This window comes from Patagioenas fasciata, chromosome 8 (assembly GCF_037038585.1).
Source record: "Patagioenas fasciata isolate bPatFas1 chromosome 8, bPatFas1.hap1, whole genome shotgun sequence".
NCBI classification, from domain to species: Eukaryota; Metazoa; Chordata; class Aves; order Columbiformes; family Columbidae; genus Patagioenas; species Patagioenas fasciata.
The window spans coordinates 30,360,646-30,379,234 of NC_092527.1; the positions used below are offsets into that span (position 1 = coordinate 30,360,646).

Below are 18,589 nucleotides of genomic sequence, written 5' to 3' on the forward strand. Positions count from 1 at the left end.
ACGCCCCACACTGGAGGCTCCACAAACCCTGCTCTGTTCCACACCTTCGCATCCTAACCCGCATTTACCACCCGATCGCCCACATGAACAGCCTTCGTGCGCCCAACCACACCACAACGCATGCCCAGCGCTTCCCGCTGTGCGCAGGCACAAATCAGCCTGCGCCGGCCGGGCACACCGCGGTGCATGCGCACTACTGACGCGCCACTCGCCCCGCCCCTTTCCCCGGAAGCGGGAGATTGAAGCGCCGGGTCCGGCGGTCCCGGCAGGGGTTTGTCTGCTCGGCCCCTTGTCCTGGTCCCTGCGGGGAGCGGACTCTGCTCCCCACGGCTCAGTGATACCGGGGCAGAGAGCTCCTCAGGGCTGCCGCATTCCTTGACTCCCACCCCGGGTCCTGACCCTGCTGGTTCCTAGGGGCGGGCCAGGCCAGGCCTCGTTAGGGCCGGGGCCTCAGCTCCGTGAGAGGCCGCACCTCGCTCCGCGGCTGGGGCTGCGCTGCGGATCTCTCCTGTGCTCCGTTTTTGGGGTGCCGAAGGGTTGTGCGGGGTGCAGCACCTCAGAAAGAGCTCCCCAGCCTGTGGCTCTGCTTATGGGCTGCTCGCCCTTCTTGCTGCTTCTCTGAAGGGTGGAAAAGTGGGTAGGGGAAAATGTTTACCGAGTGTTAATGGAGCCTTTAGCTGGTAGGAGGAGAGTGTAAAAGGGGTGAGTGCTGTGACGTAGTGTAGCTACGAGCAGGAAAACTGAGGTAGGGGACTGAGCATCAGGGACTTAACCCAACTGCAAAGTCAAGTAAGTACTGAAGTGCAAAATGGTCTTTTCCCCTTCTAGCCCAAGTTTTCCTTACTTGCTGGACAGAATTATTTTTCTATGTGATTGAAAATGTGAAGGATTGTTAGGCTGAGATCTTGGGGAAGGATTTTAAGAGTGCAGGAGATCTTTGTGAATGTACTGCCAAAAAGAGACTTGAAAGTAACAGCATCATTGAACCACTGGAAAAAGTATTAGTTGTAGTCATCCTCATTGGAAGACAATCTGCATTAGAATGTGGGGAGTCACAGGATTTTTTTTTTTAAGTTGAGCAAGTCTGTTGAAGCTAGGTCTTAGGCTTCAAATTATTTTGCTGCTTACTAAGATTTGTTACATATTTGTGAGGTACTGCATAGATGGGCATGATGTAGCTTTTTCTAGGCTCTTGTTTACATTAAGAAATAGTAGTGGCAACTTGCATGATATTTAATAGGTGGTGTGAGTTTCCTGTTTAAGTCATAGATTGCTAAAATACCTAATTAACTAGACATTCTTTACAAAAGTCTGTTTTTTTAATAGACTACTCTGTTGAATTTTGAACAACTGGAGGGAATATTGACTTGTAAAATAAATGAGGACCTGTGTCCTTTGGTCGAGAGCCAGGCAGACCAGGGTTCCTGGGTTAGTAAAGCTGTGGCATAGCAAGGCTTTGGTATGTTTAAATCTCTGAAGAGGAAGCCTCTTAGGCCAGTCTTGTGTTGCCTAAAGACTTGTTTGCAGGATTTTAGTTTTAAGAGGCTTCTGTTTTGAAACTCCTAATTGCAATTTGCAGGTAAGCAGAGGTGTAGCTGACAGTTTTCCAGCTACATTTTGGTCATTAGCAGGTGGTTCACAAGTGCTACACTAAGTTAAACATTGCCAAATCCATTTGAGGTTGGTACATGCTGAGAGGTGTGACTTACTTTAATTGAGGCACTTTTCTGAGCGAAGAAATGAGTAATTACTTTTTTTAAGCAGCATCCCCAGAAGCATTAAATGAGAGAGATGGAAGAACTGGGGTTTGATAAATTGACGTCTTTATGCAATACTCCAAAGGATTCTGGGACAACAACTCCACAGGTGACTGGTTCTGGGAAACAGGTATGAAAACTTATTTGTTTTTCCAGTAATGTGACTCCTCATAGTAACAAAAATGCTTGTGAAATCATCAGGTAGTTGGAAGTCACAAAGATACTATTTGCTAGAAATCTAAAAATAGGTAGCTTGTTGTCCAGGTGCTTGGTATACTTTGCTCTGAATATGCAGGTGTTTGTTGTAAATACAAAGTGATGGAGCAATATATGCCAAATGCCATACTAAAAAAATATAAATACTATTTAGTGTTTGTGGCAGTTTTTCTTGGTTTGATTTTTCATCTGCCATCTTCAGTTTTCTCAAATCCTAGTTCTCTGGGTTGCTGTGTATGCAGAGAAACTTTTTGTGACTTCTGCTTGCACTGGAACAAAGTACACTGCTTTCGGTTTGTATATTCTCCGTCATGCTGAGCTCTGCTTTGGTGTTCATCCGAGCATGCAGAAGTTACGGTGATGCTGTCACATTTGGCATCTGGATCTATGCTGGGTAGGGCTAGTTGGCAAGTGTTCATTAAGTAATCCCTCTCTCCCATATTTTCACAGGTAAAGATATTAGACACGAGTTGTAAAACAAATTGGTAACTTCTTTTGAAGAAAAAAGATGGCTTTTTAGTTGCTTATCAGTGAAGGATCTCAATGCATGAACAAGTCAAAACTATACAGATAATTTCTAATACTCTCAAGTAGAATACAGAAGTTTTATACTAGTGGTGCTAATACAGAAAGTGTATGTGTGGTGGGATAGAACAGAAAAAAAAAAGTCTCTTCTTTCTATCAAACTAGAGGGGAAAATTGAACATGATGCAATAAAATCAGCCAAGTTGAAGTATGCATTATATCTTCTGCACAAAGACTAGACAAGTAGGTTTGCCTCAGTGGAATACAGGGTTTCCTCCTAGAAAATGTGGAGGTATGTCTTTCTATATCTTGCAGCTGTGTGTGCAAACACAGGTGAAAGGAAGAAGTTAACTTTGTTATGGTTGTGAAAGCTATAGTGAGAATTGTGAAGTAAATAATGTAAATAATAACCAGGGTAAACTTTTTTTTTTTTTTTTAGAATTTGATCAAAAGACCAGATTGTTCTGATCTTTCTGGCATTTTTGTTTTGTTTTTTCTCAGCCAATGAGTGCAGCTCTGAGGGAGCGATTAAGGAAAACAAGACGTTCATTTAATGCTAATTTTACAGTGGCAAAACGGCTCAAAATAGACACTGAAGAAAAAGACTGTGCTGATGGTGACAAAGGGTGCCTGCCAAAGACAAGTACAGACTGTTCCAGATTACAAGATATTTCTGAAAACCTGGAAAGAAATTGCACTGGACATACATGTTTCAAAAGTCCCTTACAGGAAAATGATCTCTGTGGATCAGCAGAGAATTCTCCTGTGCTACAGGCTGATCATAGTCAGCAACAGGCGCTGGAAGAGAAAATTAGGCTGGAGAAACAAGTGCAAGAGAAGGAAGAACTACTTCGAAGGCTCAAAATGGTTAAGATGTACCGATCTAAGGTGAGGTCAATCTCTGAAAAAAACAATTTTAAGTCATTCTCTGAAGTAGAATTAATGCTGTAATCCTAATTTGTTGATTTAAGCAACAATACTGACTTTTTCTTGTGTGGTGTTTGTGTGTTATCTCAGTTTAAGGTGTTTTATAAAAATATATTTGCAGTGTATCAAAACCCCCTACATGCAAATGACAATTTTTTTTTACTTTGTTTTGTCCAAATTTCAGAACAACCTGTCTGAATTACAGGCTTTGATAGTGAAATGGAGAAGTAGTACCCAGCTGATGCTGTATGAACTACAGTCAGCCTTTTCTGCAGATGGCAAGAAAGTGAGTCTCACTCAGCTAATAGATACTTTTGGGTTAGAAGACCGATTATTGCACTACAGCAGAGCAGAAGAAGATTTTGTAGATGCATAATCTGCAGGTGCAAAGCTTTCAATTACACACATGCATAACAAGAGCTGATCAGAAAGTGAACTTCATGCTTTGAGGTTACGAGGTTTTCTCAGGAACTATTTGTAAAGCTATGTACTTAGATACAGCAGGCACCGTGAAAGGCATTGCTTAAAGGAAAAGATCAAATTCAGGCTGTTTTGAAAAATCTGGCTTGATAACTTGATCAGTGATTTGTTATTTAATAAAAATAAAATGAAATCAAGTCATACTCTAACAAGCTGAATGCAGTCTGTTCTTTGATTAGTCTTTGTGTGGTTGTCTTGAAATAATTAACTCAGTTGTTATTTGTTGATGTTCAGAAGGGGAAGAATTTAGTTCTTTGTTCATCAATATATCTCCCATTTACACACATCTTCCTGCTGCCAGTCAGCTAATGGCAGCATTTTGCGAGTTAAGTAAAGATAACCAATTTTCATGTAGTCAATATTCTGAAACTTGCAATGAGTTGTCCTCAACAGCTTTAATTATTACTGAGGGGAATGTGCCATAACCCACTCTTGTTCAGATACTGGTCCAGACTGTTGTCTTCGGGGAAGGCAAGAAAATTGCAACCAACATCTGTTTACTATTTCATGTGTGAGTCGAGGTGTTTTCTCTCTTCAAATAAATAAGAAAAACAAAGCCTTTTTTAATGGGAGTGCTTCAACTACAGCATTATAAAGCTGAATAGAACTTCAGCATTTCATTTATCCTGCAATAAATGTTGTATCTTTAAAATTTTTTTTTTATCTTAACTTGCTTATTTTCTCATCATGGCCTATGCATATAATGTGGGGACTTCTGCTTTTATTCTCCTTAAAATCATTGCTCATCAAGTGTAACAATATACAAATCTTAACTACTCTACAACTCACACTGCTATGAATATTATTTTATATGCAATCACATTCCGCACTGGTTGTAACCTGTTTTGTTTACAGGTGCCATTTCCTTAATAATGGAGTAATTTCTGACATATCTCAAGGGAAAAAAAAAATCTAAGATCATACAGAGCCTTTTAACATCAACAGGGCTCATTAGACTTAAATCTGTATCCACGGCTTGCTCTTAAGAATACTGAATGTTGCTGTCCACAATGAATTAATGAAGAACAGCCTTCATTGCAAATCACCTTTTGAGATTTAAGATATTATTTCTTCTGCCTCTTTACATTAATAAAAAAAGATAACGGTGAAGGGGGTGGTTCTCTTTACTGAGATCCCCAGCAAATTTGGAATGCTGCTAGTTCTAAGGAAGTTTAAGCAGGAAGATAAAAAATCCTGCAAGAAGAATGGGGATGTAATTAGAATCCTTATAGGCCTCACTAATAGAGAATAGAACAAAAATTGAGGTAATCGTAAGAGAAGTAGTTTTCCTTAGAAGTGTAGAATTTTGTTAAACTAATGTATCAAAGCTATTAATGCTCTTACAAGGGCATGAGTTCAGATTTTATGTGAATTTATGAAAGGAGAAGAATGAACACACACCATTGAAGACAGAAATAAAAATCATTTAGAATGCATCAGGAAGTAGATCCTACTCCAGCAACAGTTAATGTTATCAAGGGTTCTTTATCTTTCTAAGCTGTCTTGGAGAGATCTGGCAGGAGACCAGACTTCCTATCAATGTGAATGGCTGGGAGATAGCAGCAACTATTTCAGGAGACCAGATGTTTCAAAGCTGTTTTTCCTGTAGTTCTGCCAGTGGCATCAGGCACAGCTACTGGTGGCTGTGGGTAATTATGCCATCCTGAGCAGCAGCAGCTTTCAGGACAGGGCCAGGTACCACACATGGTCATGCCTGAGCATACATTCATCTTGGCAGCAGCCTAGACCTGTGCCTTTGCAGGTGTAAATATATTGTAAAAAGCAAAATGAAGTCAAAACCACATTTAGCAGTTGTAAATTCATGGATTTCTAGCAGCACTTCACCTTCAAAATGTTCTACAATTGCATATTGCTGACTAAGGATATACAAATACACCTGTTCTTCTCTCAGTCTACAATTTCTTGTACCCTTTGTTTTCTGTGATGAGCTATATGGTTCGTATAATCAAAACAGCAGAAACATATCTCATGAACTGAAATATAATGGGGATAAGACTAGGTATAAAATATACAATATAGACAAACATGCATTTTTCAAACTGAAGTTATCTTTAAAGAAATTACAGAAGAAATCATTTGTGGAAAGAAAAGTTCAGGAAGAAAAGCTCTTTTTCTTTGAGAAGACCATGGTATTATAAATCTACCTGAACTCTGATTTTTAAAGATCAGGGAATGTTCTTGATCTCAGCCTTTGAGCTTCTGCCTGAAGAATTTTGAACTCTTCTTCCTTTTTCTTTATAATATCACGTAGGTGTTTCTCCTTCAAAATCTCTTGGTGACGCTGCTTTGCCAACTTTTCAGAAACATGCTTTGTGTCTGCATAAAACAAAATACAAGGGTTAGCCTGTACCTGTAGGGGATGCATAGTCTATATCAGACCTGTCCTGAGGTTATTTCAAGTTCTTTACAGAATAGGCAGGTGTTTTTAAAAAGGCTCACAGCTGGATTTGAGAGTCTTTATAGTATTGAATAAAGCAAAAAAAAAAAAAATCTAAAAGGCACTGGGCATGCTTCCTTTAATTTCTATCAAGTACACACTGTTTTGAAAATCTGTAACTCTTTTACTAGTGGAAACATCTCTACAGTTTACCCAACAGTGAATACCCTTTTCCACTTTGTGTTACTTTGTTCATTTGAATGTGTGGAAAGAAGTAAGTTGAACAGTTCTGTGAATGAAAACATGCTGCCTAATGAAGATATTAATGACTCTAATAGTAGTTTCAGCAATTTAGTCAATTAATTTTGGTTACAAGAGCAACAATTTCTAGGTATGCTCTTACATAAATGATATTAAATTGTTGGGGTAGAAAGGGCAGCGCTAATTGGGCACATATAGTAATGAACAGGCGCTCCTTGCCCCACAGCTGATGCTGATGGAGAAGTGGAACTTCAGGCCTTGCAGATATTCTCTGAGTGTGTTTTACTTGTGACTTAAAGTGCATTACTGTGACTCACCAGCTGCCTTAAAGATCCACCTCCTTTCTGAAACAGAGACAAGCATTTCTTTCAGCTCCAGGCAGAGCTTGTAGTTTTCTTGTTCTTTTAAACTGATGCATTTCTCCAGCTCTTTCATTCTTTTCTGACGTTTCTTCACCTTCTTCTTGTGCAGCTGTCCATTTCCAAATGAATAAAGGAAACATATGAGATTATACAAAACTTGTTCAGACAAACTTTTGATGGAAATCTATAATCTTAAGCACTGCATGGTAGCTCAATAAACTTTTATGTATTTTGATGTGACTATTAGAACGTTCTAGCTTTACTTCATATAGTGTCTTTCACACACACTGTTTTCCGGTTTGCTTTATGGAATTCTAATATAGGTAGCAGACAAGAAACAAAGAGGTATGGGTCAGGGAGAGAGATATATTAAAGATAAAATTTGGAAAGCAAAGGGAGGAAAGAAAGTCAATGCAATCAGTGAGTTGAGAATTCTCTCTTGTTCGCCATGAGTTGCTGAAGAAAGGCTGGTTGTGCTGAAGCTATTGGGCTGTAAAGCAGGCAAGGTAAATATTAAAGCTTGAAGAGGAAGACGAGGCTGATGCCAGATAGAAAGACCTGGAGAAAACCCAGTGGAATCACTTAAAAGCAAGGATAATAATAACTCGAATGTTGAAACAGATGACAGAGCCAGCAAATCAGATTGTTGTGTCCGTGTTATTTTGAATATAGGGGAGGAGTGTTATTATGAACATGCTGGTGCTCCTGGAGAGAAATATTAAGCAGTGAGGACTGGGAGAATCCTTCATTAGAAACAGAAGAGTGACTTTTATAGGCGATGCTGCACAAGAAGTGATAACCAGATCTGCATTCAGGTGTCCAGGAAGGAAAGCATTTGATTCCAGTAACAGAGCAAATAGATTTCTCTCCATAGGGTTGACCTATGCAGCAATATATATGATATATGCATGATGACCACCTCTAAAGACTTCAGAGAACCACTGCTGTAGGCAGTTCCGCACAAGTTGAACTAACTATTGAAAGTCAGATGAATAAATACGTGGATATATAGATCCATCCACAAGTGCTGTTATGGCTACACTCCAACAGGCCCTGAGGTAGCTGAAGAGTTAGCATGCCTACGTCAGGTGCAGTTAGTCCTTACAAACACCTCTTGCTAATGAAAGAGAGGAGTTGCATTTAAACTAAGGATGTGTCTTTCAAATGTAGGGGTTCACTTAGGTTTTACCTGATCCATGATGTCAAGAGTCTGCTCCATCACTGAAATGTGGTGGGCGATGCGGCTATTGTAGTTCAACACAGTTAGGAACTGAAGAATTGAAACCAGAAAGAAACCATCTTATTAATTCTGGTTTTGCTCAACAATTCCACGCTTCTGTAAATACAATCATACTATGTAAAATTCAGAAAACTAGAATTCTGCACAGTGGAAAGGCTTACTAGTGATCATAAATGGACATTGTAAAGATCTTCTTGGATGCTGTGTGAATACTAGACTGTACAGCTGTTAAAAAGAATGTTATCTGTTATGTGTTAATGGAAAAAAAGACTAAGCAAATTTGTTGTGAGGTTGTCAAAAAACCCAAGCTATACTTTTCCTTATAAGGTAGTCTAAGCTAACACAGCTGGAGGCCAAAGGGCTATACAGTCTGTCTTCAGGCCACAGAAGAAAGCAATTATTTTCTGTCAAGTGGCTTCTGGGTAATTCTTACTTCTTTTATTGTTCTTATATCTGCATACTAATTCAGGTTTCAGATAATTTATTAAAGATATTTTTCTTGGGCTCACTGCAACTAAAATATCTCTTTATCAAATAACAAATGGTAAAACAGGCTGTATTACCCATAATGGGCAGTAGACAGGTTTCTGTAGACTCATCCTTCCAGAGTTCTGTCCCATCAAAGTGAAAGCTAAAATTTTGTGGACTGCTCTAGTTAGAAGAGGAGAAACAGGAAAGAGCCAGCAGGCTCCTTGCCTACAGCACCAAGCAGCTTTCACTTACTGCTTCACTAACAGCCCTCATTCCAGATGTTCTCAGGTCTTTGCCCACATGCATTTATCTAAGCCATCTTTCTTTCTGTTCCTATTGTTGGGGTCTTTGTTGCCTTGTCTCTCCTGCTAACCCCACATTTCTACTCAAAAAGTGAAGGCAAGCACCTCAGAATATTCAAATTTTGATTAAACTGGAATATGACTTTGCTATTGGCAAGTCTAACTCTCTGAAGGGCAACACTTCCGCTCATCAGTTTAAATGAAGTTTAAGAGCTAACATTTAACAGCAACACTGGTGATAAGTTTGCTACAAGAACTTTTCAATGTGTTGCACATCACCTCTTTGGAAAGTTGTTTTGTGGGTGTTAGTTACAGAAGACCCTTGGCTGTGATGCAGCAATGAACAAATAGTTTGGAGAGCAGCAAAACAAATGAAGCCTAAGCAAAACACAGGTTTTGGATTTTCTTTTGATATTTTGATTGAATTTCAATATCTTTGCTTGCTCTCCAACATTCTTCATTTCCTTGGTGCTTTATAGCTCCCTGCACTGGAATATCTCTAGCCTACCCATCTTTCAACATCCCTTACTCCAAACCTTTATGCCCTTCATCCCATCACCACAAAACCATCAGCTTTTCTTGCGGTCCTCTACATGCCGTACAGCAATACCCTCAGGCTTCCCCATCTTTCAACATCCCTTACTCCAAACCTTTATGCCCTTCATCCCATCACCACAAAACCATCAGCTTTTCTTGCGGTCCTCTACATGCCGTACAGCAATACCCTCAGGCTTCCCCATCTTTCAACATCCCTTACTCCAAACCTTTATGCCCTTCATCCCATCACCACAAAACCATCAGCTTTTCTTGCGGTCCTCTACATGCCGTACAGCAATACCCTCAGGCTTCCCCTACAACCTCTCTTCTTCCACTGATACCCTGGGCTCTCTCCCACAACCTTTACTTGTCTTCTCTGCTTTGCCAGCTGAGCTTGTTCAAAGCTCCATGGTGCTGACTTGCGGGCCAGCTGCTGCCTCTTGCCTGCAGACAATTCCCTGTCCTTCTGCTGCTGGGCCAACAAATGGCAGTAAGCGGGGCTCAGTGAGGCACCTGTAGGAATGCTCCATCTTTGTATACTGAGCAAAAGTTACGGTATTTCTGTGAGATACCAGATGGAGGCACCTCAGGCCTTTCACTTAAAAGGAAGTTATCGTACTTTATTTACTAGATCTCTTCCTTGTGGCGGCAAAATCCTGATTCCTTACCCCCAGTGCCAATTTTGAAACACTAAGAGTTAAGGCTAATTATGGTTTTGTTTACACCTGAACATCCCGAGCAAATTCACTGATCAATCTCAACAGTAAAACTTCCCTTCGAAAGCTGAATTGTTGACCTGTGAGGCATCAGGTTTCTTCATAGTAGTAAGAGCATTAGGAGTTATAAACAGTCTTACAGTAAAATTTTCTGTGATCAAAATATAAATTGGAGAAAGTCACTCACCAGCTGGCGGTCTTTTGTAATAGATAGTGTTACGATATCCTGAGCCTTCTGCTTCAGATCTTCTATCTGCATTCTCATTTTCTTGTGTTCCCATTCCAGTTTAAATATCCCTTTCGAGAAGTCTTTATATTCTACCATGCTAGCAATTTTTTTTTCTCCTTGATGCTGAAAAAGTAGATTAATCTTCATCAACACACTTTACAGATTATGGAATAATTATTTGCAACCAAATGAGCAAGCTTCCAAGGTTACATTTTTAGTGAGGAAAACATGCTATATGTCTCTTTCCAGACTTTGCTCCAGATGTTTCTCTTTTGTGGAATTTTGTTCCCTTTTATGCTCAGTGCCACAGCCTTGAATCACAGAAGGAGACGAAGAAAATTACAAGTAACCTCTCTCTCCATCTTTCTGTCTTTATAAGAATGCAAGGCATTTTAACTCTACAGAATTTAAACTTACTCTGTATAAGTTATTCTGCGGCTGTTGCTGAAGGCTTTGTGCAGCAGCAGTAACAAGCAATCTTTGTACAGCTACGATGCCTAAGAACTTTTAATAAGAATATGAAGAACTGTTTTAAGTAGGATCACCAATTTCACCTTACATAAAAAGTGTATTAGTTTTTTAAATCTTAATGTAAGTTACTGTTCAAGTGCTTCTTAACTCTAAGTAAGTTTGCCTTCAGGGAATTTTTGGAATGGTGCTCAGGATATTAGCATTTTCTATTTACAGTGTGTATGTAAGTGATGGTGTGTCTAAAACCTGTTGCTATTTTATTGATCTGAATTGCATTGATCAAACATCAAGAAAGCAGTCTGAATTGCAATCTTTGCATCACGATAAGAGACATTACAGAATTCTTAACGGTTTCTAGATTACAATTGAGCCTACTGATGTGTAGTAATGACTTGAAACTAGACGTCAAACTGGAGAAAAAGCAGGGCCCCTGAAGGACAATACATGTGTGTAAAAAGCTTACATTTCCTTCAGATAATGTAAATTACCATGATAGCACAATTCAGTTCTTCAACAACACTCCTCTTAATGAGAATGGCATCACTGTACTCTGGGATCTCAGTACTTTCCAGTTCCACCTGTCCTTGTTTTAGCAAAAACTGGATAATCAAATTCAACTGAAATTTCATCTTCTCCTCCTGCAGCCTAAAATGGCAGAAAACAAAAAAAAATACTTAGTGATTTCAACAGGATTACATGAATCCTTCCATGATTCTGAAAATGTTTTTATTTATTACTGGTAAGTAGTATATTCATGTTGGCATTACTCTTTGACAGCCTGTCTCCTATTTGCACACAAAGTAGCTACAGAATTTGCAACTTATTTCCATACATGAAGTTTTCAGCCACTGGGTTCAGTTCAACACACTGCAGCAGATGTTCTGAGAGAAAGTATCCTTGCTGAAGAGAAATCTTAGTAAATGAAAAGCAAATGGAGAAGACTCCCAGCCAACACCACTTTTCTTGTACAGTTTATTCTAGGGTTTGTTCCTGGATGACAATGAATGTGAAAATTATGTAATGTACATGAAAAAATGAAATATTGCAGGTCCAAGCAGCTCAGCGAAATCAGGCGCAGCATATTGCAATTAGGACTGATCACTTTATCTTAGGCCTACAAAACCAAAATTTAACTGAGCAAGCTAGTGCAAATATGGCCTCAAAGGCTTTGGGGTATTCACTGTATGATGTAGCTTTTGGGCCAGTGAGTTTGAATTGAACTGATGTTGTTGAAGATGGTAGATTAAGAGCTGCTTTTGCCTGCACACATGTGCTGCAATAACACCTCATTTCAGCAATCCCATAGGTCTCTTTGATGAATCATAGATAAAAGAGTGTTAGAGAATACAGCTGTGTAATTCTGTATGTAACTTTGGGTTCTGGGTTGGTGAAGTATTAAAATGTAGCTGAACATAGGAAAAGAAACAAAATTACCAAGTGAGCTCTTCGAAAATGTCTTCTATTTCTGACTCAATCCTCTCATTGTCATCTATTCTTCTCCGGAGAAAGCCCTGCATCTCTGTCAGTGTTAGAGCCTTCCATTTCACCTAAGCAAGCAACATCATGACATTCTGAACTTTTTCAACTTCACCAGTATGTCAGGACAAGCATCTTCAAGAACAGAGAAGACAAGTTCTTAAGAAGACATATGTCTGCATAAATATGCAGCCTGGTATTTTGAAAATCCCAACAGAGGACATTAGATGTAGAGGTTACAATCCTTACACTCTGCTCAGAAATTTATTCATTTATGCATAGTTTATTCACATGAAGGGAAATCATATTTCCTTCTCTTTAGGTCAAAGGTCACATATCTCTGTCTCTGGATGATTCAGATTTACACCTTCATGCTTTTAAACTGAACAAATCTCTTGCTAGAACTTTCCAGCAACAGTCTTTGTTAAGAACTGCTCTTGATGGTCTAGAAAATTATGAGAATGCTTTGATACAAATGTAGAATTCTAATGGGTGAGAATGACTCCAACAGATGATGGAAATCAAATACCTTAGTAGTTTTTTGGTATGGATAGAGAAGAGGAAAATGATCTTTCTTTTTTTTTTCTTTTTTAAAATGAAACTGTATCAAGGTCACAATCATTCTGATCAAATCCATCCACATTCATATGCTGATTTTTCCTCTGAAGGAAAACTAGAGCTGGTTTCTATTGATAACATTTCTATTATTCTGAATTGAATGTGTCAAGAAGCAACCTTCAAACTTAAATGCAGCTATGGATGCTGCATTGTCAGTTCACCATTAGCTTGACCCTAAACTTGAACTCCACAGAAGTTTAAGACCTGAAAATATCAAGAAGCATACTGGCAAAATAAAGAATTTTACATACCAGCTCCTCACTCTCCATTCTATTTCGTCTAGCTAGACAAAAATTTTCCCATATAGATGGGTCTAAGCCATTAGGCATGTGCTCAGGACTATCCAGTTCATCCATGGCTTTCATTAAAGTGGTAAGTGCATCTTTGTAATCTTCAGCTGAGTTTGAACAATCCCTATATGGGTTAGCACTGTCAAGGAGCTTTCGTGTCCTTGGGATCCTAGTGCACATATATAGTACAAACAGTATTTATTTTTTATTTTTTCTTGCATAAGAGAAGCTCACAAACAACTAAGAACATTTCATACACTCAGCCTCTTACCAAGAGCAAATACGTAAGACTGCATCTTACACAAACAAGAAAATATGTTTTTGAGACTGGATGTTTAGTTAGATTGCATTTAAAATAGATAGTGTAGGGTGAAAAAGGAAATGTAAGTAGTCAAAATAGCAGTCGTTAGTACGATAGGAAATCAAACTTTGTTAACAAAAAAAACCCAAACAGGCAGTCTACTAATTATAAAAATAATTTAGACTACTGAAATAAATAGCAGTTTCATTCTTGACACACAAGCAATATTACTATTTAAAGAGATGGAATCAGGAGGGATCTTACTTTGGTCGACATCTGTAAAGCTGGTAAAGTTCATCAAGGAGATTGGCAGGTACATCAGCAAACTCCTTTGCAAAACCATATTCCAGATTCTAGGAGGGAAACAGAAGGTTTCCTTGTTACCACAATGTTATTTTAAAAAAAGCATCAACCTGTCCATGTCTTAGAAATACAGAATATGGTGTTCTTCCAACTGGTCCCAAGCATCACAGGGATCTGGACTATTTCATAAATTCTTCTATGCGCATGCTCTCCTTTACTGCTTCATCTCAGAGATCAGCAAGTTGACCAGAACTCCTCCCATGCTTACAGTGAAGTATTTTCTTCTTATTATCAAGACGCAGCACTAACTTTTTAATTTCTGAACCTCCTTGTGTTTGCTGAGAGTCTCACCTTCTCTTCATCTATCGCATTTTCATAGGTGTCTATGTAAGCCTCCATTTTATCTTCTGTAGCCTTGATTGTTCCTGCAGTCTTGACCTATAGAAAAACCAAAAGATTTCAGGAGCGAAAGTCAGTCAGCAAAAGTACTGAATGGCCATTTATATATATTGATGAAGCTGACACTTTCTTATTTCTAGAGAAAACCTTGTGAGCTTTTTTTTTTTTACTAACAATATAATGCCTCCTTCAAGTGGTTACTCATAGATACTTGCTAAAAGGTGAGCAGATACAAAATTAAACTAGTCCACTGCTTAAGAAAGTAAGAAATCTGTGTAAGAAACAGCTTATTCAAGTGATTATAAGTCTTCCTTTTAATCTTTTAATGTAAGAACCTATGTTGATACTTGTTTTCAGTTGCAGAGATTTCCTTTCATGTCAGCACAGGTAAGACCAGTCAAACGTTCTCAAATGCTGTTCAAGACCAGTCAAAAATTCTCAGATGCTGTTCAGCAGATGGTTCTTCACTTTAGAATGCAGTTTCCCTGTTGCCATGACATAGTTCTGCTATGTGTCAGGGTAATAAGCTTATCTGTTTTATCAAGGCTGTTAAATGCTTATACTCTGCTAGGAAGACCATTTTGTTGTGTTTGACAAGAAAAAAAAAGTCAGTGACCGTGTAAATTGTCAGAAAATCAATTATGGCAAAATTTTGATTTGGAAAGAGCAGCTTCCACAAGAAACTGTGCTGTAAATATTACACTTTTCCTAAGAAAAGCATTCTAAAGAATAACTTGCTTTTTCTTTCTGCTTTTTCGTCAGGAAATTATGAAGTCCAGCTTCTCTAGTGTCCAACTCTTCATCCAACAGTAAAGCATAAACAAGATTGAGTATTTTGAGTTCTTCCTGTGAAAAGATTGTAATAAAAATGTTACCATTCTGCTGCACAGAGGCAGAAAAAAAATTAATTTTCTTTGCAATACCTGATAGATGACCATCTCTAATTTCACTTTGCTTTCAGAAAGTTTGCGTACAGTCTTATCAAATTGTTGTGTTGTTTCCTGGATGGAATCTTCAAGTTTCTTCAATTCATTTTGCAGTGCCTGGGGAAGGGAAGGGCAAAAGCAACAATATTACATCTGGAGGAACAAAGAAGCTCTGGAGAAAGGACAATATGGAACTGTATCCTTCAGCCAAAAGGTCCCAGAAATTACTTGTTTGGAAGGAGAGTGCTGCCAGGCTACCAAGTTATGTTGTCCAATTACCATTTTGAAGGATAAATATAATGGTATTATTTGTGTATGGCATCAGCCACTCTGGGAATAGAAGCTGAAAAAAATTAGGAATACTAGTACATTTGTGAAGGAAAGTTACCTTTTGTCATATATCACAATTTTTGACACGTATCAATTGGTATAACTAGAAATTGCCTTATTTTACTAAGTTAGGACTTATATGCTACATGATCTTTGTTCTTCATTTGTTCTTCATTTATTCTATTTATTAGTATTCATTTTTAGAAGTATCTCCTGAGAAAAATCAGAAGGTTTGGTCATGTGCACTGTGAACAAAACCACTCATTTTCTGATTTTAATTTACCATCCTATACTTTTCTTTTTCTTCATTCAGCTCTTTGACTTTTTCCTCATGTTTTCCAAGTATTTTCTTTTCTTCGTCAGTCAAAAGGTGCTCAGGCTTGGATATAAAAGCAGGTGGAGGAATATCCTGGAAGTATTAAAGACAAATATGCTTCAAAAGCCATATTAAGTCTCCACCGGCACACTAACAAACTACAGCACACATCAAACTTAATGAAAGGTATTTTTTAGTGCAAAGTAAGATAAGTAATGTAAATGAGCCTTAAGTCTAAGTAACATATATGTTCTGTTTCTCTAGTCTGTTGGTTGCACCAGTAGTTTTTGTGTATGAATATCGTGCTTTCCTCTTTCACTTGCTTACAGGACTTCACTGCTCAATCTTGTAAAATACAAGTATTTTGTACTCAAACATGCTACTGTTGGTACAAGATGTATCACATTTTCTCTTTCAGAACCCCAAATCTTACACCATGCTAATGTACACTTCTAAGTGGGGTCCTAGTTTTCCAAAACAGATCAATTCCAGGGACAGTGCTTGAGTCTGCCCTATCCTTTTTCTGTGACACTCCTTGACATTCTTTCCTTCCTCTACTACTGCACTATCTATCTTTGCTGAGTTAAATGGAACACAGTGTTTTTCTGTAAGATCACAGCCATGGATAATAGACCCTTCCCCCAGCAATACAGTTCTACAATTCTACAGTTCTCTAGTTAAATTTCACATTTCCGTGAAAGTCCACAAACTACTTAAATGGTATGGCAGAAAGACAGCTCACCAGTTTCAAGATGTCCTCCTTTTTGACTTCTAGTACTCCACCCATCATGTCATCAAGAGCACGCAGTCTGTCATTGTCCTGGGAATGACCACAAAAATACTTTAGGATGCAAAAGGAATTGTAGTAAATGGAAGTTTTGGGAATTATAATAGGGTAGTTCACCTCTAGATCACCCATTTGATTATAAAGCGTGTCACTAGTAGATTAAGGCTCTTCAGTGATATATGTGAAATATGCTAAAAGCCTCAGAGATTATTTTTCTGGTGGACGATGTTCATATGCCAAATAACTTACTAAAACTGCCACTCTGGATGCTGCCATTCTGGCAGTTTTGGAAAGAATACACAGGCATAGACTACTTCTGGTCAGTTGGCAGGCTAGGACGAAGGAAGTAGTAGTGCTACTGTCTTATTGTGCATAAATTTTGGGGCCAGAACCATCTTAGGCTTTTCACAGATGCATTTTAAAGCTAGAGGAAAGAACTATGATCTTTTAGTTTGATCCCTGAAGAACAGGGGTTATTCAGTCAAACACACACATATCAAGCACAAGGCTCTTAATTAAGCAGTAAGATTTATTTAGAAACGTACCTAGTCCCCAGTCACCTGATATGGTCTTTTTAATTGTCACTAAGCACATTTTTTTAAATTGTGAGCCTAACACTAAATCTTTTCTTCCCCCTGCTGGTCTATGCAGTTCTGATTGCAAACGGTAATAAGAGGGAAAAGGCACACATCATAATTACCTACCATCTTAAATTTATTCTCCCACACTACATTACTGGAATATTCCAGTGCAGCATTTAAATAAGCCTAACAGGCAATAAATAAATAAATTTGCCTAATAGGCAAAGGCCTATGCAGTAAAAAGAGTACCTTATCAGCAAGGCGTCTTTCCATTTCAAGTTTAGCCATCATTTCTGCTTTCTCTCTCTCTTTTTGAGTCAAGTATTTTTCAGCTTTAATCTGAGGGAAGAAAATGACATTCATACCAGGATTCATTTCTCCAAATGTGATCACACATGGACTACGAACATTTGGAAAGATGGTGTAATACTCATTCTTAATGCTTTTATTATCTCTGCCCTATGATAATATTTCTCAAGAGAAAATTTTTCTTTTTAAAAGCTCCAAAAGCTATATTTTAAAATACAAACCACCGTCATTTATGTTGATGATAGCTGTGTTTTGTGCATACGTTTTCTGACAGTGGAATAACTCAGACTGGTGGTAGAGAAGAGAGAAATGGGGAAAGACTGTCCAAAAAAAGCAGATAAGATCAGTGGAATATATTATGTAATAAAAACTGTGTTTCTTTATAAATTATCAATTGAATTTATAAGTACAGTACTAAGTATGCTTTGGTAGCTAGATACTTTGAAACTACTTAGTTTCAAAATGGTGCTCATAGTAAACAGAGAAATGCTCATCTCTGGAAATAATCCCTGCAAGCCTGGTTTGAATCTTACAGTCAGGAACAAGGGGAATTTCTACCTAATTTATGGACAATTAAAAACTTTTAACAATAAATGAAGACTGTATACATTTTATTCATTTCAGATTGACTTATTTAGAGCTTCTACCTATTATAAAAAGGAAAGGGAAGCAAGAGAGTCAAAAAGATGATTTTAAGTACACAGACACATCAGTTTTAAAGCTTTTCAGTACTGACACAGTGTCTGGAAATGAGAAGAATTTGAGAACTGTATCTGAGTGGGTGAAAGAGAAAGATTTATTTTTCAGATACCTCTGAATCCTGAACTGTGAGTGCTCGCTCTGGCATCTCATCATCTGTAAGAGCTGGCTCCCACAATTCCAGCTGGAGCTCAAGCTGGGCCAAGATTTCTTGGATCCTCAGGTTTCTTTCTTTCACTCGTGCGATCTCCTGCTCCTTCTGTCGTACAACTCTGTCAAATTCCTTGTTAAAAGCAGTTTTCAATTTGTAAATTATGTCCTGAAATACCAAAAAAGGAAACAGCAGTATTGTGCAACTCTCC

At 38.3% G+C, this 18,589-nt stretch overlaps 2 protein-coding genes across 9 annotated transcripts in view; one reads left to right on the plus strand and one right to left on the minus strand.

Moving 5' to 3' along the window:
- Nucleotides 1-221: 221 nt before the first annotated feature.
- SFR1 (SWI5 dependent homologous recombination repair protein 1) lies at nt 222-4,057 on the plus strand. 2 transcript variants are annotated; one of them, XM_071812132.1, is made up of 4 exons: nt 222-789; nt 1,762-1,887; nt 3,000-3,386; nt 3,610-4,057. In XM_071812132.1, the coding sequence occupies exons 2-4, from the start codon at nt 1,783-1,785 to the stop codon at nt 3,799-3,801; spliced, it is 684 nt and encodes a 227-aa protein (XP_071668233.1). In that variant the 5' UTR covers nt 222-789; nt 1,762-1,782; the 3' UTR covers nt 3,802-4,057. The 2 variants fall into 2 exon arrangements, with proteins under 2 accessions (XP_071668233.1, XP_065699854.1); XM_065843782.2 differs by having other exon boundaries at nt 1,765-1,887.
- Nucleotides 4,058-4,193: 136 nt separating this feature from the next.
- Nucleotides 4,194-18,589, minus strand: part of CFAP43 (cilia and flagella associated protein 43) — a 46,333-nt gene continuing 31,937 nt past the window's right edge. For 6 of the 7 annotated variants that reach the window (XM_071812129.1, XM_071812127.1, XM_071812128.1 and 3 more), the window contains 15 exons: nt 18,340-18,546; nt 17,469-17,558; nt 16,594-16,671; nt 15,819-15,944; nt 15,203-15,322; nt 15,018-15,125; nt 14,232-14,318; nt 13,842-13,930; nt 13,238-13,445; nt 12,327-12,439; nt 11,381-11,537; nt 10,380-10,544; nt 8,116-8,196; nt 6,882-7,035; nt 5,710-6,242 (listed from right to left, as the gene is read on the minus strand). In XM_071812129.1, the coding sequence (XP_071668230.1) occupies nt 6,085-6,242; nt 6,882-7,035; nt 8,116-8,196; nt 10,380-10,544; nt 11,381-11,537; nt 12,327-12,439; nt 13,238-13,445; nt 13,842-13,930; nt 14,232-14,318; nt 15,018-15,125; nt 15,203-15,322; nt 15,819-15,944; nt 16,594-16,671; nt 17,469-17,558; nt 18,340-18,546 (1,941 nt within the window). In that variant the 3' untranslated portion in view covers nt 5,710-6,084. Of the gene's footprint in view, nt 4,438-5,709; nt 6,243-6,881; nt 7,036-8,115; nt 8,197-10,379; nt 10,545-11,380; nt 11,538-12,326; nt 12,440-13,237; nt 13,446-13,841; nt 13,931-14,231; nt 14,319-15,017; nt 15,126-15,202; nt 15,323-15,818; nt 15,945-16,593; nt 16,672-17,468; nt 17,559-18,339; nt 18,547-18,589 lie in introns of those variants that run through there. The other variant, XM_065843781.2, reaches the window with a different exon arrangement.

What these genes read in the sequence shown, in the direction of transcription:
- SFR1 (XM_071812132.1), top strand. Translation starts at nt 1,783, where the DNA reads ATGAGAGAGATGGAAGAACTGGGGTTTGATAAATTGACGTCTTTATGC. An exon ending in TGACTGGTTCTGGGAAACAG is followed by an intron (nt 1,888 to 2,999) that starts GTATGAAAACTT and finishes GTTTTTTCTCAG; the next exon opens with CCAATGAGTGCAGCTCTGAG. An exon ending in TTAAGATGTACCGATCTAAG is followed by an intron (nt 3,387 to 3,609) that starts GTGAGGTCAATC and finishes TCCAAATTTCAG; the next exon opens with AACAACCTGTCTGAATTACA.